The 20087-nt window shown below is 43.2% G+C and overlaps 1 protein-coding gene across 2 annotated transcripts in view; it reads left to right on the top strand.

Moving 5' to 3' along the window:
* Nucleotides 1-36: 36 nt before the first annotated feature.
* EFTUD2 (elongation factor Tu GTP binding domain containing 2) overlaps nucleotides 37-20087 on the top strand; it is a 41262-nt gene continuing 21211 nt past the window's right edge. The window contains exons 1-9 of one of the 2 annotated variants that reach the window (XM_004432569.3): nucleotides 37-230; nucleotides 3584-3692; nucleotides 12762-12927; nucleotides 13848-13926; nucleotides 15746-15821; nucleotides 16312-16377; nucleotides 17134-17169; nucleotides 18272-18362; nucleotides 19328-19410. In XM_004432569.3, coding sequence (XP_004432626.1) covers nucleotides 3588-3692; nucleotides 12762-12927; nucleotides 13848-13926; nucleotides 15746-15821; nucleotides 16312-16377; nucleotides 17134-17169; nucleotides 18272-18362; nucleotides 19328-19410 — 702 coding nt within the window. In that variant the 5' untranslated portion in view covers nucleotides 37-230; nucleotides 3584-3587. Of the gene's footprint in view, nucleotides 231-2904; nucleotides 2924-3583; nucleotides 3693-12761; nucleotides 12928-13847; nucleotides 13927-15745; nucleotides 15822-16311; nucleotides 16378-17133; nucleotides 17170-18271; nucleotides 18363-19327; nucleotides 19411-20087 lie in introns of those variants that run through there. The other variant, XM_087441294.1, reaches the window with a different exon arrangement.

The raw sequence follows: 20087 nt of genomic DNA, 5'->3' as shown, positions 1-20087 counted from the left end.
CAGCCCACTCCTTGGTTTGGGGGCCCACAACTCCACCTCGCCTGTTCCTGTGTCCGCGGCCGGCATTCTTCCGAGCTGGTCCTCAGGCAGAGGGCTGTCCTCCGGGGCAGAAACGCGACGGCGGCGTCTGCGGGGTCCTTCTGGACAGCGGGCGCACACATTGGCGCGGCGTGGGGCGGAAGCGCGGTCTCCGGTGGCGGACTTGGAGCTTTCGGCTAAGCGGTCGGGAGGTGAGCTGGCGCGGGTCAACCGCATGGGAAGTGGGATGGGAAATTAAATAATGTCCGATCTGGAAGAGACGTTATATGCTATCTGATCCTTTCACTTTACAGATGGGTAAATGGAGGCGTTCTGCGGGAAAGGGAAAGAAAGAACCCCCCCCACACACACACACACGCACCCCAATTCCGCGGTTCCCTCGATATCATTCATTCGTAAAACCCCTTTCCTGGGCAGGGGTCGTGCTCTCACTGTCCAGTCCCCTCTCACTCCCTTTTCCATCTGTTCCGCCTTCACCCTTTCTCTACCAAGCTCCCTCTGTCCTTATTCTGTATTCCGTTGAGAGCCTGCGTTATAGCGGGAAGCAGCAGTGAAGTTTGGTACCGAAAGTCGTTAGTTTTATGCAACTGTGGACAAATCAGCTGTCTTCTCTGTGCCTTGTTGGAGTCATTCATGCGTTTAACGCATACTTATTGAGGTCCTGTTTTGTGCCAGGCACTGTTCCAAGTGAACAAAACAAAGTCCTTCCTTAAATTGTAGTTGGGGAGATGACAGTAAACACATGAATATGTCAGCTACGGATAAATGTTACGAAGAATAATAAAACAGTGAAAGTGGGGATTGGAGAGTGTGTGTATAGGGGACTTTTTAGAGTGACAAAGGAGGTTTCTCAGAGAAGGTGACATTTTAGTAGAGACCTGAGTGAAATGAGGGAACAAGGTATAAATATCCAAGAGAAGATCATTTCCAAAGAGAATAGCAAGTGCAATGGCCCAGCAGCAGAAATGAGCTTGGCTTGTTCCATGAAGAGCCTTCTATAAAAATTTCTGCAATCACTACGTGGGGGTCTTGGGAGAATGAAATGAGCATAGACGTGATAGCTCTTTGGAAGTAAAAAGAATCTCGATGTGTATGAAAGTTTCCATTATAATTTACATTTAATTACTTGTCCTTGGAGCTCTTAATTCTCTATTTTATCTACAACCAGCACTCAACAGGTGGCATTGAGGGAAATGGAAGGATTAGCCTAGTACAAGGAATATCAGTATCTCAAAATTAAACAGTCCATTCGGTTAACATTTATCTAGTTCCTACTTATGCATGGTGCTGTCTGGGGCATTGGCAGGTGGGCACAAGGAACTCAGCGTTCGTGAATTCAAGAATGGCCAAAAAATAATGCTAACTAATGTTTACTGAGCCTGAGATTGTGTAAATTCTTTACACAGACTATTTTGTTTAATTCTCATAACCTTTTATGCAATGGGGACTATTCACTCCATTTTCCAGTTGAGGAAACAGGTTTGGAGAGATGAAGTTACATAGTTATTAGGTACATAACTTACCTGAAGTTACATAGTTATTAAGTGACAAAGTTAGGATTCAAATCTAGATCTTCCAGGTTCAGAGCCTTAACCCTTAACTCGTGCTGTGGTCTGCTGTTTATTACTTGTAAGCTCTAGAGTTGTTGGTGAGGGTATTTAGTACAGTTAACTGACATTCAAGACAGAATTAAATGCTGATAAAGGTGCAAAAGGTTATAGTGGCATAGGAGAGTGAGAAATTGCAGATCTAGGAAAGCTTGAAGGAAGTGTCATTTGAACTCTTACTTTGAATAGAATGTCAATAATTGAAGTGGAGAAAACCCATGAAATACTTATTAATTACAAAGAGAAAACAAGTAACTATAATGGAAAAGCCTGGTAGACACCACCATAATCAGGTGATTAAGTTAGCGTTACCACTAATAGGACAAATTAAAATCGTGTACCACCTGATGGCAGATGCACTGGAAAGAACACAGCATCACTTCTGGTATATTCCTGCCAAAAATGCATAACCTGAATCTCGTCATGAGGCAACATCAGACAAACTCAAATTAAGGGACATTCTACAAGCTCAGTAGCCTGTAATCTTCAAAAGTGTCAAGTCATAAAAGTCAGGGGAAGACTTGAGGAACTGTTCCAGTTTGAAAGAGACTCAAGACATGACAACTAAATGCAAATATGTGATTCTAGATTGGGTCCTTTACTGTGCAGGACATTATTGGAACAGTTCGTGAAAGTTCACTGGGAGTCTGTGGATTAGGTGGTAGTAATGTGTCAATACTAATTTTCTGATTTTGATGGTTGTATTGTGGTTCTGTAGGAGAATGTCCTTGTTTGTAGGAGTCACACACACTAAAGCAGCAGTTGGCAAACTTTTTCTATTAAGGGCCTATATATTTACTAAAGTATAGTAAATATTATAGGCTTTGTGGGCCATATGGGCTCAGTTGCAACTACTCATTTCTGCTGTGACAGTGTGAAAGTAGCCAGACAATATAAGTGAATGAGCGTGGCTGGGTTCCAATAAAGCTGTTTTTATAGACACTGAAATTTGAATTACATATAATTAATTTTCATGTGTCATGAAATATTATTCTTTTGATTTTTTTTTCAACTATTTTTTTTTTTTGGTGAGGAAGATCAGCCCTGAGCTAACATCTGCCAATCCTCCTCTTTTTGCTGGGGAAGACTGGCCCTGAGCTAACATCCGTGCCCATCTTCCTTCACTTTATATGGGACGCCGCCACAGCATGGCTTGACAAGTGGTGCATCGGTGCACACCTGAGACCTGAACCAGTGAACCCCGGGCCTCCACAGCGGAGCGCGCGCACTTAACGGCTTGCGCCAACCAGGCCGGCCCCTTTCCACTATTTAAAAATGTAAAAGGCATTCTTACCTTGGGGGCTGTAGGAAACAGGTGGCAGGCCAGATTTGGCTACAGGCCATAGTTTGCTAATGCCTGCACTAAAGTATTAGGGAATACATGAGGCATTGTGTCAGCAGCTTATTCTGAAATGATTTAGGAAAAAGAAAGTTATTTGAGCTATTTTCGCAACTTTCTAGTATTATTTTAAAATTAAAATTTTTTTACTATTAAAAAAAGAAGTGAGGGCCGGCCCCGTGGCTTAGTGGTTAAGTGAGCGCGCTCCACTGCTGGCGGCCCGGGTTCGGATCCCGGGCTCGCACCGACGCGCTGCTTCTCTGGCCATGCTGAGGCCGCGTCCCACATACAGCAACTAGAAGGATGTGCAGCTATGACACACAGCTATCTACTGGGGCTTTGGGGGGAAAAATAAATAAATAAATAAAATCTTTAAAAAAAAAAAAAAAGAAGTGAGAGGAGTATGTAAACAGAGACAACAAGTAGAGCAGAGAGGGGAGACGGGCACATGGCTTTGGGGGGAGCAGTCAATAGGTTGGTGTAACTGGAGAGGAGATGTGTGAAGGGGTATGGTCAGCCATAAGGCTGGAAAGGTGGGGCCGTGTCATGGAGGCCTTGATTACCTTGCCAGAATCTAACTCCTCTTCTTGAATTTCAGCATCATGGATACTGACTTGTATGATGAGTTTGGGAATTATATTGGACCAGAGCTTGATTCTGATGAAGATGATGATGAATTGGGCCGAGAGACCAAAGATCTTGATGAGGTAAAACAAATATATTGCTTTTTTATCTCTTTTTTAAAAAAGCAAAGTTCTGAATCCTTTGTGCTCCTGTAATAGCTTGTGCACATCTCTACCATTGCCCTTTTTGTAATATGACTTATTGGGATCTTATACGGCCCCTAAGAAAGCTTAGTTACTGAAGTCCTTTGAGGAAGATCAGCCCTGAGCTAACATCCATGCCAATCCTCCTCTTTTTGCTGAGGAAGACTGGCCCTGGGCTAACGTCTGTGCCCATCTTCCTCCACTTTGTATGGGACGCCACCACAGCATGGCCTGACAAGCGGTGCGTCAGTGCATGCCTGGGATCTGAACCTAGGTCACCAGCAGCGGAGCGCATGCACTTAACCACTACGCTACGGGGCCGGCCCTTGAAGTTTAAAAAGGAATATAAGTGGGGTGGTTTTATAATCTGAGCTCTGGTTCATTTGGTAGTAGCTCTTCTTCCTTTTGCCTGAAGTGCCTTGTGACAATCATGAATAATTCCAGCTTAGAAAAGGTAGTCAACTTTTCCAGTTGCACCTGTACTGGGAACTCCCTCTTAAGGTCAGGTTTTGAAAGATGAATAAAAACAATAGTAAGGGAAGGTGTAGATTCCTATGCCTCCCCTTAAGGGGAACTACGGGGAATGAAGTCCAGAATGGTCTGAGGCTTGCAAAAGACAGGACACCAAAGGTGGCTTTTATGTTTTAGCAATGTTCAGAACAAGATGAACAAGAAGTAGATGGGTCCACTGCTCATCAATGGAGGTTTGATATTAATGGGACAGCAAGAAAGAACAAAAGTCCTGGCTGCCATTTGTCTTCTCCGTCAGGGAAAATGTCCTTCAAACTAGAAAAAATAGAGTAAATACTGGAAAAATAAAATTGAAGCCATGTAGAGGAGGTGAAAAGAGGATCTTGCAGCTTTAGGTGCCTTCATGTCTCCAGGCCCAGATGTGTTATATCCTGGGTGGGGTGGTTGGGGAGACCCTGCAGAGGTAAGCTGAGAGCCACTGTGGTCATCTTTAAGAAACTGGGGAGTGGCCGTGGTGCTGGAAAGTAAATCAGGCAATTCATCCTACTTTTCAAAGATGGAGATAAGGCACTGCATTTCAGAAACTACAGACTAGTAAGTGTGATATGCATCTATGGTGAAAATTATGGAAGACATTTTAAAACAGATGACTGTTGAACACTTAGTAAGCTGGTATGAGTTTCATAAAAATTTTCTCTTGGTACAATTACTAGGTTGAGACATAGGAGGGTGCAGTGGATATTAAGTATCTTGATTTGGGCAAGGTATTTGAAGTCTTTTTTCTTTAATAAACCAGATTTTTTCTTTTTAGAAAATTACTTTAAAGAGATATTTTTCATTATAAAAGTAGTTCGTGAATACATTCTCATTCAAACCAAATAGATAGAAAGTCTTCCTTGGTCCTCATTCCATTTCACACTCCTTCCCAAGGTAACCACTGTAACTCATGATGTCCTTGTGGAAAGAATATGGGCTGAGTCATAACACAATTAGGAGAGGTCCTAGCCTTTGAACAAAGGGACCCAAAGAGGGTAGGTTAATGGATCACTGCCAGAGCTCTTGTGACATCCCCCAGGCATCACTGCTTCGTCCTGTCCTTTTCAACCTTGTTGTCAATGACTTAGGTGAAGATAGAGAAGAGAGGTTTATAAAATTTGCACATGACATAAGATAATATATTGGATAATAGAATCTAAATTCAGAGTGATCCCCAACAAACTTGAATTCCAGGCTAAATAAAGCCCAAGAATTCATTCATTAAATATTTATAGAGCACTTACTATTTGCATGGGATCATGGTGCAGAGAGAGCCAAGACACTATCCCTGCCCTCTGGTAACCTACTGCTTATCGGGAGATGAAAAACAAAAATATTTATAATATGAAACAGGGAAAGACAAGTGCCATTTAAGTGATATTAACTTCTATCCATAGTAATAGTATATAAAGAGGGATCATTCCTGACTGGGATGACCAAGAAAGCCATGTGAGGAAGTCACATAGACCTGAAGAATGGGTAGGCATCTATAGAGACAAAGTAGAACTGTTAGTGATTGCCTGGAGTGGGGGGTGATGGCTAAAGGGTACGGGGTTTCTTTTGAGGGTGATAAAAATGATCTAAAATTGATTGTAGTGATGGTTGCACAATTCTGAATACTAAAAACCATTGAATTGTGCATTTAAAATGGGTGAATTGTGTGGAATGTGAATTATATCTCACTAAAGCAGTTAACAAAAAAAAATACTTAAAAACAAAAAAAGAATGGTTAGACAATGTGTGAATGTTTTCACCTCAGTACAGAGGGTTGAGTTAATTATACTCCAGTTAATGCTTTTCAGTATTATTGCTTGTGCGAGGCTCTGCTCTTGTTTAATTAACTTATTAATTCCTTTTTTATCTCATTCTCGTACCTGTTACCATAGTAATTGTTCTAATGTACGTATGCTTCTTTTTGTTTGTATGAGTTGCAGGATGTGGATAGTTGCATTGTGTGTGTATTTTTTTTTTTATATAATTTTTTTATTATTATTTATTTATTTTTTCCCCCAAAGCCCCAGTAGATAGTTGCATGTCATAGCTGCACATCCTTCTAGTTGCTGTATGTGGGACACGGCCTCAGCATGGCCGGAGAAGCGGTGCGTCGGTGCGCGCCCAGGATCCGAACCCGGGCCGCCAGCAGCAGAGCCCGCGCACTTAACCGCTAAGCCACGGGGCCGGCCCTGTGTGTGTATTTTTAATTTAAGTAAATGGTATCGTGTTATCCGCATGGTTCTGTTTCTCACTTTTGCCCCTCAGTATGTGTTGAGTGATGCATTTCAGCACCCATCTCTGTTGCTGTGTGTCCATCTAGTCTGTGGCATCTGATTGCTGCTCAGTTCTCCCTAGTGTGCGTTACTCTCTTAGTGATGATCATCCAGGTTACCTACCACCAACCTTCCCTCACCACAAATAGTACTGCAATGAATATTTTCAGATATATCCATTTATGTACTAAGTGAAAATTTCTTTGAGTTATGTTCCCAAAGGCAGAGTTGTTGATCATAGGATCATATATATACTTGATGTGTTTATATTTACTTAATGTGTGTATTCTAAGGACTGTCAGATTGCTCTTCAGTAAGTATGTAAGTATGGCTTACTCTCAGTAAGTATGGCTGCACTAGTCCATACTCCCTCTAGCAGAATAAGAGTTCCTATAGCCTCATATTCCACATGGGATGCATAGATTTTTTTAAAACACTTTTTATTGAGGTATATAACAGTAAAGAGATGCATAGGATTTTGATAATGGAGACAGGAAAGAAGAAAGGACATTTTAGAGAGGAGTACAGTGAGCAGGGGCCCAGAGGTTGTGTGTTAAGAGGAAATGATTTCTCCTTTTTTTTTTTTTTTGCTGAGGAAGATCGGCCCTGAGCTAACATGCCTTGCCAGGCTGCCTCTTTTTTGCTGAGGAAGATTAGCCCTGAGCTAACATCTGTGCCCATCTTCCTCTATTTTGTGTATGGGATGCCGCCCCAGCATGTCTTGATGTGCGGTGCATAGGTCTGCACCGGGGATTCGAACCTGCGAACCCCGGGACACCAAAGCGGAGCGTGCGGACTTAACCTCTATGCCACTGGGCCGGCCCGATTTCTCCTCCTGATTGCCGTTGCCCAAACACAGTCCCCGGGGGATGGCTGTGGGTGTGAAGCAGAGGAGGTGGGGCCAGACTATAGAAGGCCTTGAATGGAGAACTGGGAGTAAGAGGTGACGTGATCAAAGCAAAATGCTGGGACGCTTCCTTTTTTTTTTTTTTTTGGTGAGAAAGATCAGCCCTGAGCTAACATCCATGCCAATCCTCCTCTTTTTTTTTGCTGAGGAAGACCCGACCTGAGCTAACATCTATTGCCAGTCCTCCTCCTCTTTCTCCCCAAAGTCCCAGTGGATAGGTGTATGTCATAGTTGCACATCTTTCTAGTTGCCGTATATGGGACGCCGCCTCAGCATGGCTGGACGAGCAGTGCGTCGGTGCACACCCGGGATCCGAACCCAGGCCGCCAGCAGTGGAGCGTGCGCACTTAACCGTTAAGCCACGGGGCCAGCCCCTGGGACGCTTCCTTTAGTGAAGGGAGGGTTGGGAGGCCTGGAGACCAGCCAGGAGTTCATCACAGCAGAAGGATGTGGAGATGTAGAGTTGGGCCACTGTTTGAACGTGGGGGAAGAAAGAGAATGAGGGGTGCTGGGATGACCAGAGGAACACTGGTTATTAACAGACAAAAGGAAATGATAAAAAGATGCTTGTTTAGTTTTGTTTTAGACTTGCTGAATTTGAGCTAGTCAGGACACTTAGGTAGAAATAATTGCAGGTAGTTGGAAATTATTACTTAAAATCCTACAGTTAGATTCAAAATGCATTCAGCAGGATGCGGCAGGAGGAAACTGGCTTGATAGCTGTTTTGGAGCCACCACCAGTAGGATATATATGGCTGCCAGATGAGCTAATGTAATCCTAGGTCACATTAATAGGAGTGTAAAGATGGTAGGAGGTAGCCAGTCGGCTTACCACTGGAGGGTTTTGTGTTCTTTTTAAGAAAGAAGTTGACGTACTGGAATTTGTGTGAGGGAAAACAAGCCCCCAGCGGTACATCGACCCACCTCCCTGCATCTGTGCCACACTCCTTCCCTCCTGTTCTTATGGATGATTTGTTCATGTTTCTGTTTACTAGCAACTAGATCCCATCCCTTCTCACCTACTCCAGACGTTCACCCCAGCAATTCTCCCTCTCTCCTGCATCATCAGTTTTCCCCCTCTACTGGATCATCCCCATCAGCATACAGACATGCTGATATTTCCTCTTGAAATCCTCTCTTTACCCCATATCCCCCTTCAGTTACCTCCCGTTTCTCTGCTTCCTGTTGCAGCACAACTCAAAAGAGTTGTTGATACTTGCTCTCTCCAAATCTGCTCCCATTTTCTCTCAAACCCGCTTCTGTCCTTTTGCCTCTCCCATTCCACAGAGACTGCTTTTGTCACAGTCACCAGTGACCTGTCCCAGTCCCAGCCCTCATCTTACTTGATCTGTCTGCAGCATCTGACCCGCTGGTCACTCCCTCCTTAAAATCTCTCTTCTTTGGCTTTCAGGGAACCCCCCGGGGTTTCCTTCTCACTGGCCATTCCTTCACAGTCTTCGCTGCTGGTGCCTCCTCATCTCCCTGACCTCTAAATGGCAACAGACCCCAGGCTCCATTCCTTATACCCCTTCTCTGTCTACACTCGCTCTCTAGTGACCTCATCCAGTCTATCAAATACCTTCTGTTCACTGAGGACTCTCAAATTTGTATCTCCAACCTGGACCTTTCTCTTAAACCTCAGGTTTATATGTCCAGCATCTCTACTTGATGTCTAATAGGACATGTCAAACTTAGCATATGTGAGACCTGAACGCTGAGCTTCCCCACCCCCTGTCCCCGGCTCCTGCCCCCAACCTGCTCTTAGATACAGCCTTTCTCCTCTCAGTAAAGACAGTGCCATTCCCCAGTTGCTCGGGTCAAAAACCTTGCCTCTTTTCTTTTTTCTTTCACACCTACTTTCCATTCATTGGAATACATTTTTGACTCTACCTTCAGAATATATCCAGAATCAAACCTCTTCTCACCACCTTCACAGCCACCACTCTGGTCCAGGCCACCATCACTGCCATTTCTTTCCTGAATCACTGCAGTAGCCTCCTAACTAATCTCCCTCCTCCTAGTATATTCTTAGTATGGGAACAAGAGTGATTGTTTTAAAACAAAAGTCTGGTCATATCACTCCTCTGCTCAGAACCTGGGGAGCAGGATTTCTCAGCCTTGGTACATTCACGTTTGGGGCTAGGTAATTCTTTCTTGTGGGGACCGTCCTGTGCTTTGTAGATGTTTAGCAGCATCCTGGCTTCTACCCACTAGATCCCACACACATATAGCCAGTTGTGACTACCAAAAATGTCTGCAGACGTTGCCAGTGGTCCCTGGGAGGCAAAATTGCCCCTGGTTGAGAACCACTGCCCTAGAGTAAAAGTAAAGTCAGATTACTTAGAATGCTCCAGAAGATCCTACATGATCGCCTCCTACGTGAGCTCAGCTTATACAGTTCCCATCATTCACTGCACTCCACCACACTGGCTTCCTCACTAATCCTGTTAGCTCAGAGCCTTTGCATTTGCTGTTTCAACAACTAGAATGCTCTTCCCCAGCTACTTGTAGAGCTTACTCTTTCATCCTTTAGATTTTTGCTCAAATGTCATCACTTCTTTTTTTTATTGCTATATTACCAATATCTAGAACAATGCCTGGTACATAGTAAGTCCTCAAGTATTTTTTGAGTGAATGAATAAACTAGGATGTTTTTGAACATAAAGGATGATATAGTAGCCACTTTATTTGAAGGACTTTTTAGCAGAAGAGGGCATAGGTTTGTTCAGTGTTGCTTATGATCATGGGTTAATTTAAAAGGAGGTGGATTTGAAGTCATTTACAAAGACTGACTTTCTAGCTGTGTTTTCACACAGGGAAATGCGCTGCCTTGTGAGTGAGTGCCATGTTACTGGAAGTATTCAACAGGGGCAGGAATGTGTAGAAAGAATTCATTCAGTCGATAGGGTCTGCTGTGTGACAGGCACTGTGCAATGCCCTGAGGATACAGAGACAAATAGCACTTAAAGAACTCCCATCTAATGGGATTCCTAATGTGTGAGAAATTGTAGGATGATGTCCAGAAAAGTGCCTGCACATGGTACTTGCTCATTAAATATGACCTCTCATCCAACTCCACAATGTGTTGTGCTCTTCTGTGCTACCCATGTGAGTGCACTGATAAGGCATTTTTGCAGGGCAGAAATACCAATCAAAGTCTTGAAGTATGCATACCCTTTGGCCCAGTGGTTTTGCTCCTGGACTTTATCCTAAAGAAATAATGAGTGTGGGCTGGCCCCGTGGCTTAGCGGTTAAGTGCGTGCGCTCCGCTGCTGGCGGCCGGGGTTCGGATCCCGGGCGCGCACCGACGCACCACTTCTCCGGCCATGCTTAGGCCGCGTCCCACATACAGCAACTAGAAGGATGTGCAGCTATGACATGCAACTATCTACTGGGGCTTTGGGGGGAAAAAATAAATAAATAAAATCTTTAAAAAAAAAAAAAAAAGAAATAATGAGTGATACTCACAAAGATGGGTATACAAAAAGTGGTTTATTGCAGTGATGTTTATAGTGCTAGAAATTAGAAATCACCTCTATGTGAGAAAATAGGGGATTGGTTAAATAAGTTGTGGTATGTGGTAGACCACATAGTCATTAAAAAGTATAGGGTAGGGGCTGGCCCCATGGCTTAGCGGTTAAGTGCGCATGCACCACTACTGGTGGCCCCGGTTCGGATCCCAGGCGCGCACCGATGCACCGCTTGTCTGGCCATGCTGAGGCGGCATCCCACATACAGCAACTAGAAGGATGTACAACTATGACATACAACTATCTACTGGGGCTTTGGGGAGAAAAAGGGAAAAAAAGGAGGAGGATTGGCAATAGATGTTAGCTCAGAGCCGGTCTTCCTCAGCAAAAAGAGGAGGATTGGCATGGATGTTAGCTTGGGGCTGATCTTCCTCACCAAAAAAAAAAAAAAAAAGTATAGGGTATAAATACATATATTGTTGGGGTTTTTTTTTGCTTGTGTTTTCTAGTTACTTGTGTGGCAGAAAAAAGCAGGTTATAAAGTTATTTTTTAACTGTTTTATTGAGATATAATTCATATACCATACAATTCACCCATTTAACATGTACATTTCACTGGCTTTTAGGATATTTGCAGAGTCATGCAACCATCATCATAATCAATTTTAGAATACAGTCGTGCATCACTTAATGACATTTTGGTCAGGGATGGACCGCATATACAACAATGGTCCCATAAGATTAGTACCATATAGCCTAGGTGTGTAATAGGCTATACCATCTAGGTTTGTGTAACTACACTCTATGATGTTTGCACAACGATGAAATCACCTAACGATGCCTTTCTCAGAACATATCCCTGTCGTTAAGCGATACATGATTGTATTTTCATCATCCTAGAAGGAAACCCCATGCCCCTTGACAATCGCCCCTCAATTCTCCCATCACCCCCAGCCCTAGTTTACTTTCCATCTCTATAGGTTTGCCTGTTCTGGACATTTCATATAAACAGAATCATACAACATGTGGCCTTTTGTATCTGATTTCTTTCATGTCGCACAATGTTTTCAAGGTTCATCTATGTTGTAGCATGTGTAAGTATTTCTTTTTATTGCCAGATAATACTCCATTGTGTGGATATGCCACATTTTATTTACGCATTTATCAGTTTATTGACATTTGGGTTGTTTCCACTTTTTGACTTATGAATAATGCTGCTGTGAACATTTGTATAAGTTTTTGTGTGAACCTAAGTTTTTGTTTGTCTTGGGTATATACCTAGAGTGGAATTGCTGGGTCATATAGTAACCCTGGGTTTAACATTTTGAGGAACTACCAAACTGTTTTCCAAAGCAGCTGCACCATTTTACATTCCCACCAACAGCATGTAAGGATTCCAATTTCTTCACATCCTCTCCAACACTTGTTATTTATCTGCCACAAGGTATTTTTCAAAAACAATTCTGTTCATCTAAGTGAAAATTTTAAAGGTATGGACTTGCTCCCAGTTTTGGCCTCTGGTTCCTGGTTCCTGCCCTTAGAGGAAGTTATTTTTTCCCTTTAATGGGTATGTTGTGATAAACCATTTGTTTTCTTCAATCTTGATCGCTTGTGACCGCTGGCCCACATTTAGGAAGCAGCTAGTTTGACCAGGAGAGCCGTCTGTAGCCATGGCTTACAGTCTTCTCTTTGTGAAGGATCATACAAGAGTAGAACCTGCCCCACTGACCCTTTAGCACAGAACTCAAAATAAGAAGCTGTCAAGCATAGTCATTGCTCTTAACTCATGTAATGCAGTCAGCCACTGAGCAGGAAAAGTGTGCGCCTCTTACAACCTCCTTCCCTCTCTTGCTTTTAGATGGATGACGATGAGGACGATGATGATGTAGGAGATCATGATGAAGATCACCCTGGGATGGAGGTGGTGCTACATGAGGACAAGAAGTACTACCCCACAGCTGAGGAGGTGTATGGTCCTGAGGTGGAGACCATAGTTCAGGAGGAAGACACTCAGCCTCTCACAGGTAAGTCAGGAGGCACCGGGTTGTGAGAGGTGAAATGGAAACTAGAAAACTTCATTTCATAGCCATCAGCAGTCTTGAAAGTTCAGTGAATGAATTGACTGGTTTTTCTTTACTACTTTCCGGTAGTATTTCTGGATTGAGATTCAGTTAACCCTATTTTAATATTCAGTAAAACTCGTAGCTTGTTTCTTTTTTGTGTGTGTGTGAGGAAGATCAGCCCTGTGCTAACATCTGCCAATCCTCTTCTTTTTTTGCTGAGGAAGACTGGCCCTGGGCTAACATCTGTGCCCATCTTCCTCCACTTTATATGGGATGCCGCCACAGCATGGCTTGCCAAGCGGTGCGTCCGTGCGCAGCCGGGATCCGAACCAGCAAACCCCAGGCTGCCACAGTGGAGCGCGCGCACTTAACCGCTTGCGCCACTAGGCCGGCCCCTGTAGCTTGTTTCTAAGCAAATAAGAGTTATCTATTTATGTAATATCTGTTTAAGTGGTTAAAGACTGTTTTTAACTTCTCCCTCTGATCTGATAGGTTTTTCCATCCAAATAATCCCAACTTCTTTAACCAATACTCACAATGCTTATTTTCTACTTTAATAATTTTCCTTGATCTTCTGGAAAGTAGTTGCATATTATAAATGCAAGGATAACTTTTCAACTAACATTGACCTCAACCTATATTCAGTCCGTCTCCATTCTTCCCATAAAATGAAGTCCAAACTCCTCAGTCCACAATTCAAGATCCTTCACTGTCTTGTGCCAAACAGCACTCCCAGAACTTTCTCAACATATGAGTGATCCTTGAGAATAACGTAAATTGATGTCATATATCATACATTCTGAAAGCTCAGTCTAATGCAGTAGGGCTCTGTATTTTTGTTTTATGCCTACCCGCACATCACTACTTTTTTTTTTCCCTAGAACCCATTATTAAGCCAGTGAAAACCAAGAAATTCACTCTGATGGAGCAGACGTTACCTGTCACGGTGTATGAAATGGAGTAAGTTATTAGGTCTCTCAGGCTCTCTGCACAAATAGCGTGGGTTCATTTTTTTCATGGAGGTAGGAGGTAGTTTGTGGCTGAAGTGGCCAGCGAGTTGTGAAAGCAAAAATCTCTCCCTACAATTTGCCAAAATTTTCCTTCAGCTTATATAGTTGCTGGGATATTTAGGTTCAATCTTAACTTTTCTCTTGGCCCTCATCTAGATCTCAGCTGTTTTCTCTCCTCTAGGTCTTTAGTTTGGTATTGGAAGCCAGCCTTTGAGACAGAACTGGGAATTATAATTATCAATGTTGGGGCCGCTAGAGCCTATTTTGACTTGGTAAGATTGTTAAGTGTTTGGGGAGCATTAACAACTGTATTTTGACAAGGACGGCACAAGTAAGTAGATATATGTATAGAATACTTGAGACTCTTCATACTGCAAACTGTTTTTGAAAATATTTTCATTGATTAAATGCATTTGTAAGACCCTCATATATTGAAGTGCTTGTGATTCATTATTAGATAATGAAAGTCTTGTTTTGGTTGGTTTTTTTTTTTTTTTTTTTTGGTGAGGAAGTTTCACCCTGAGCTAACATCTGTGCTAATCTTCTATTTTGTATTTGGGTCGCCACCACAGCATGGGCACCGACGAGTGGTGTAGGGCCACACCTAGGAAGCAAACCTGGGCCACCAAAGCGGAGTGTGCCAAACTCAACCCCTAGGCCACAGGGCTGTCCCCCTTTTTTGGTTCTTTTTAACATGTTGACAGTTTGCATGTCCAAAGAATGGAGTCCCTTCTGAAATGGTCTACTCACCTGCCATCATTCATACATTTTCAAAACAACTTTTCAGTTGTCTTCAGAGCTTGCTTCATATTCCTTTGTGTTCTCAATGGTGATTTTTTAAAATTTCTAAATCTTTGAAAGCAGACTTGATTTTTTGAAGAGCCAAAGTCATCTGAAGGCTACTTGCCATAAGTAATGTGGATGATAAGCAAGAATGACAGTGCTGGTTTTGATCAAGATGGAAGTCCTCTGCTCAACATCATTAATGAGATGGGGTTTTCTTGAAAGCCTTGTCAACTAGCTCTGATGGCAGTTTCAAAAGAGAAACTCCCAAAGTGATATTAAGTCCTTTTGGCATCAGTAGAATAAATGTATAGCATCTAGCCTGAAGATTTTGAAAGGGACAGTATTTATGTATGTGTGTTAGTTCTGGTATTTAGTTTTGTTTTTCTTCTCGCCTTTTTTTTCTTTTTCTTTTTTTTACTTTTTATTTATTTATTTATTTTTTTGTGAGGAAGATCAGCCCTGAGCTAACATCCACGCTAATCCTCCTCTTTTTGCTGAAGAAGACTGGCTCTGAGCTAACATCTATTGCCAACCCTCCTCCTTTTTTTTTCCCCCCAAAGCCCCGGGAGATAGTTGTATGTCATAGTTGCACATCCTTCTAGTCGCTGTATGTGGGACGCAGCCTCAGCATGGCCGGAGAAGCGGTGCATCAGTGCGCACCCGGGATCCGAACCCGGGCCGCCAGTAGTGGAGCACGCGCTCTTAACCGCTAAGCCACGGGGCTGGCCCTCTTCTCGCTTTTTAAATCTCATTATTTTACTGTTGAAATCCCTATGACATTTCACAGGCTGTGTCATCTCATAGGTAAGTCTGCTCCATCCCCAAAGCCAAATTTGTAGATGTAGAAATTCACGTCTGCCTCTGAGCATTCTTCAGCTGGTCTGAAAGTTGTTCCTGGCCAAAAATACCTACAATACTTTTGTACCACTCCCCATTTGAAAGCTTTTGCCAAAATCCCTTTTCTCTTTTCCTTTTTCTTTCAGTTTCTTGGCAGATCTGATGGATAACTCAGAGCTCATCAGAAATGTGACCCTTTGTGGCCATCTCCACCATGGCAAGGTGAGAGAATGTTCGGCTATTTAAACTTAGGGTTTCTTTTTGTTACTGCTCATTTTTTCAGCCCTCAGAGTCACAGGTTGGGGTTTGAGGCCATAAGCCTGGACCTCCTGACTCTGGGAGGTGGGGGGTGTCTCCACGCCTATTGTGAAACTATGCTGTGAAATTCTAGCTTTTCCTGAGCGATGGATGGAGCCTGTTTCTAAGCCACTTGCATGCCTGAGCCTTGTGTCTACATCTTGACAGAAGAGGGGAAATTGAGCCTTACTCTGATTTTATAAGTTTTCATTTCCCGGGGGATGCTTGTCCAAGAAAGATTTCATCTTCCATTTGAAAATAATCCTGTGGCTTCAGTATTAATGCTTTGCTCCCATAATCCTCCTTGCTCTCCTCCTCTTCTCTTTATCCCTAAATTATATGGTATATTGGGAGCTGGTGGAAGGGTGGAGTAGATTTTCCTCTGTGTTAACCTTAACCTTCTCTTTCCTTTCAGACGTGTTTTGTAGATTGTTTAATAGAGCAGACTCACCCGGAAATCAGAAAACGCTATGACCAAGATGTAAGTAGAAATTCTGTTGAGGGTTTAGGATGAACCATTCAGAATATGCAGGAGTGTCTCTGCTCTTCCCCTTCCTTCAACCTTCTCACTCTCATAAATAATGACGCTTACAAAGGGCTGCTTTATAATTGTAATCTCTATTAATAGCCTTTAAGGAAATAATTTCCACTTTCTCAGGAGCACAGAGAAGATTGACTTGCAGTATTTTTGGATGATCTGTTCTGCACTTGGGATGCCTCCTCTGTTCTGATATATTCTGACTTTTGTAGCCTGTTCTTTCCTGTCATAGTATTAGTAGCCTACTCTGTAAATATAATACAATTGGACCTTGTTGTTTTCATGATAAATTTAAATGCCTGTGAATGAGGCCAAGTGTGGCTGTAAGTCTCAGTGCAATAAATGTTCAATCTGTGCCAGATGGACTCTTTTGACGTGCGGGGGTTCCGTGAAGGCTGGATATGTCTCTCTTTACCTCTCTAAGGATTCAGTGCATTGAATATAATTTAGCTCTCTAGCCATACCTGGTCTTCAGTGACCACACCGCACCCCCAAAAACACACATCCAGGAGCATTTTCCATCTGGGAGGGCACTGGTCTCATTGTCTGAAATTTCTTGAGGGACACCCTGCTGTCTTCAATCTCTTCTCCTCCTGAGGCAGAAACCCTTGAGTTGGGAGGTGGAGAGGGGAAGTGATTGATAGTTTGTGTGGGAGAGGAGTCTGAATTCAGCTGGTAACAATGATACATTTTTTTCAGCTGTGCTACACTGACATCCTCTTCACAGAGCAAGAGGTAAGTGTGCCTTAGGTCTACACCACACCCAGCAGTAGTAGTTTTATAGGGGACGTAGGGGAGCCTTTATGATAACACCCCATACCGCACCCCGCGCTCTCACTCCCATCCTGCACCTTTTTATCTCCACACTTCTCCCAGTCATCCCGTGATCTGTAACTTGAAAGAGAGCTGGGAAGGCAAGCTGTAGGGTAAAAGGGAGGACTGTGCTATCTTTGACTAGATTTAATTAGGCTTAATAGGGCAAATACTAAGAGGTGATGTCTACATTGATGCTCTAAGTTATGCAGAGGCTCAACATGATTTTTAAAATGACATCATCCTTAAAATCTATAAGATGACCCCATCCATATGATGATCTCTGTCTAGGAGTAGCTTCTCTCTGAGAATGGGTCTGCCTGTCTTGTGTGCTGCTCTTTCTGTATAAAGGAGTGAGCTACATCTCTGTCTTTCCCATTCCAGCTGGTTGTTCTTTCTTTCCATCTGGATCTTTATCCCTCCCCTCTAACCCTGTCTCTTTCTCCCTCTCCTTTATTTCTGTCTCATTTTCTTCAATGACCACGTGGAAAGCTCAAGTACATAAATATTGTTAACAAAAGAACTTTGAACAGTGCTGGCATGTGATAAGCAATCAACAAATGTTAGTTATTGCTGTTTTTTAATATATTTATTTGACTAGGGTTTTTTAATGCTTATTTCCTGTTACTGCTTTTATAATATTTTTTTTTAAAACCGAAAATGCCCCAAATTGTTTTTTTTCACCTACATGATGCTTAGTTCTTACTTTTGTTGCCAGCATATGAGGAGGATAAGATTTTAGGACCCTGGATTTTCTGTTAAGGTTTAATGCTGCTTTGCTTGCTTGTTCATTTTTATTTTTACTTTTTTGTATTTGATCCAATCCCTGTCCCCCCAAAATTGCTGTTTAACACCAAGGTGTTTCATCTTCAAGGTCATTCTGGTTAGAGGCCTAAATAAAAATCATACCCACTGCAAAGAGAGACATCAGTGTAATTTACCAGCAACTGGTAAGCCCCAAGAGCAGAACGAACTCTTCTTGCATGGGAAGAAGCCCTGACCACTCTCTCTTTGTGACTTTCAGAGAGGTGTTGGCATCAAAAGCACTCCTGTGACAGTGGTCTTGCCAGATACCAAAGGAAAATCTTACCTCTTCAATATCATGGACACTCCAGGTAGGACATCCCTTACCATTTACTATCAGAACCTTGTCCTGTTTGTTTTTTGTGCTCCCACTCTGTCAGAACACAACAGAGCATTGCATCTTTATTTTTACATTCCGTTTACCTCCGTTGATGTAATTTTCATTTCTGTCTCCTCTGCTTCTGACTAGTTAATTAGCAAGCACTGTGCTCCAAGCCTTCTATTTCACTCCTCTCTTTACTCTGCTCTAGAATATTTAAATTTGGGGGAATCTTGTTCATTTATTCATTTCAGCCCGTGTCAGGCCCCATGCTAGATGTTGGGGTAACAGTGGTAAGTTAGATATGGTCCCTGGCCTCAGGCACTCTCAGTCTTTTGAAGGAGACGCCAACTGCTGGTGGACATACAGGTTACCGTCAGAGCAGCATACCTGGCACTGTGGCTGACTCTTTCTCTAATGGAAAGGACCAACTCAGGGTAGAGTTTTAAATAGGAAAATTTGAGTTTTCACAGATTGGCCTTCTTTGCCCCATCAGGTGCCCAGTGCCCTCATACCTCTCAGACCCTCACCCCCCCCACCAGCGGCACCTTGCAAGGTGTGGTCTTCTGTGCCCCAAGCCCTCCTTTGCCCTTTCTCCTGCCTCCAAATTGTCTGTGTCCCACAGAACTCTGTTTACTACTGATGAGGCTAAGCTGGTGAGCTGGTGTGTGAGTGTGAATGTGTTATGCCCTCCTGGGTAAAATTGCTTCCTTCTTTTTATGTTTGGGGGCCTCCTGTATAAAAGTTTAATCCAAGGATGTGACTCTAATGGTGGAATTTTATATACTGCAGGGAGCTGTGGGGAGAAGGGAAGGGGGATATTTGGGGGTTCACATGCTTTGCAGTGCCCCTCAGACTACCTGCAAGTTAATTGTGCCTCACCCTGCCACTACACACTTGGTAGTATATACACTTGCCACTACACACGTGGAGACTTACTTGGTATTTGCTTTGCAGGACATGTGAATTTTTCTGATGAGGTCACAGCTGGCTTGCGCATCTCAGATGGAGTGGTCCTTTTCATCGATGCTGCTGAGGGCGTGAGTTTGACTCTACTCTCCTAGGACCCCTCCTCCCTCTTAGGTTTGCCCCCCGCAGAGCACTGAGCAAGCTGGGAGTCAGAGAACATGAAAGTCTGTGGAATGAAGGCTCACATTTTCTCTAAAATTAGGGCAGCAAATGAAGTTCAAAATTAGTTCTCAATATGAGTCCCTCACTTCCTGCCCAATGAAGCTCAAAATGATAGGATCCATTGTCATTCAGGAAACACAAATGTAAATAAAAGGGAAGGAGGAGAGTATCTTCATATAAATGGATTTTATTTTATTTTATTTATTTATTTTTTGTGTGTGAGGAAGATCAGCCCTGAGCTAACATCCATGCTAATCCTCCTCTTTTTGCTAAGGAAGACCGGCTTTGAGCTAACATCTATTGCCAATCCTCCTCCTTTTTTCTTTCCCCCCAAAGCCCCAGTAGATACGTCATAGTTGCCCATCCTTCTAGTTGCCGTATGTGGGACACGGCCTCAGCGTGGCCGGAGAAGCGGTGTGTCGGTGCGGGCCTGGGATCCGAACCCGGGCCGCCAGTAGCGGAGCGCGCGCACTTAACCGCCAAGCCACGGGGCGGGCCCCTAAATGGATTTTAAATGTTAATGAGTTTTTCTAAGCTAGAGAGAGGTTGGATTTAAAAGGCCCAGGGTGTCTTTTATATTTCTGAA

Source organism: Ceratotherium simum, chromosome 16 (assembly GCF_057802395.1).
Source record: "Ceratotherium simum simum isolate JZ-2026a chromosome 16, ASM5780239v1, whole genome shotgun sequence".
In the NCBI taxonomy this organism is placed as follows: Eukaryota; Metazoa; Chordata; class Mammalia; order Perissodactyla; family Rhinocerotidae; genus Ceratotherium; species Ceratotherium simum.
This window is presented reverse-complemented; position numbering and strand designations above follow the sequence as displayed.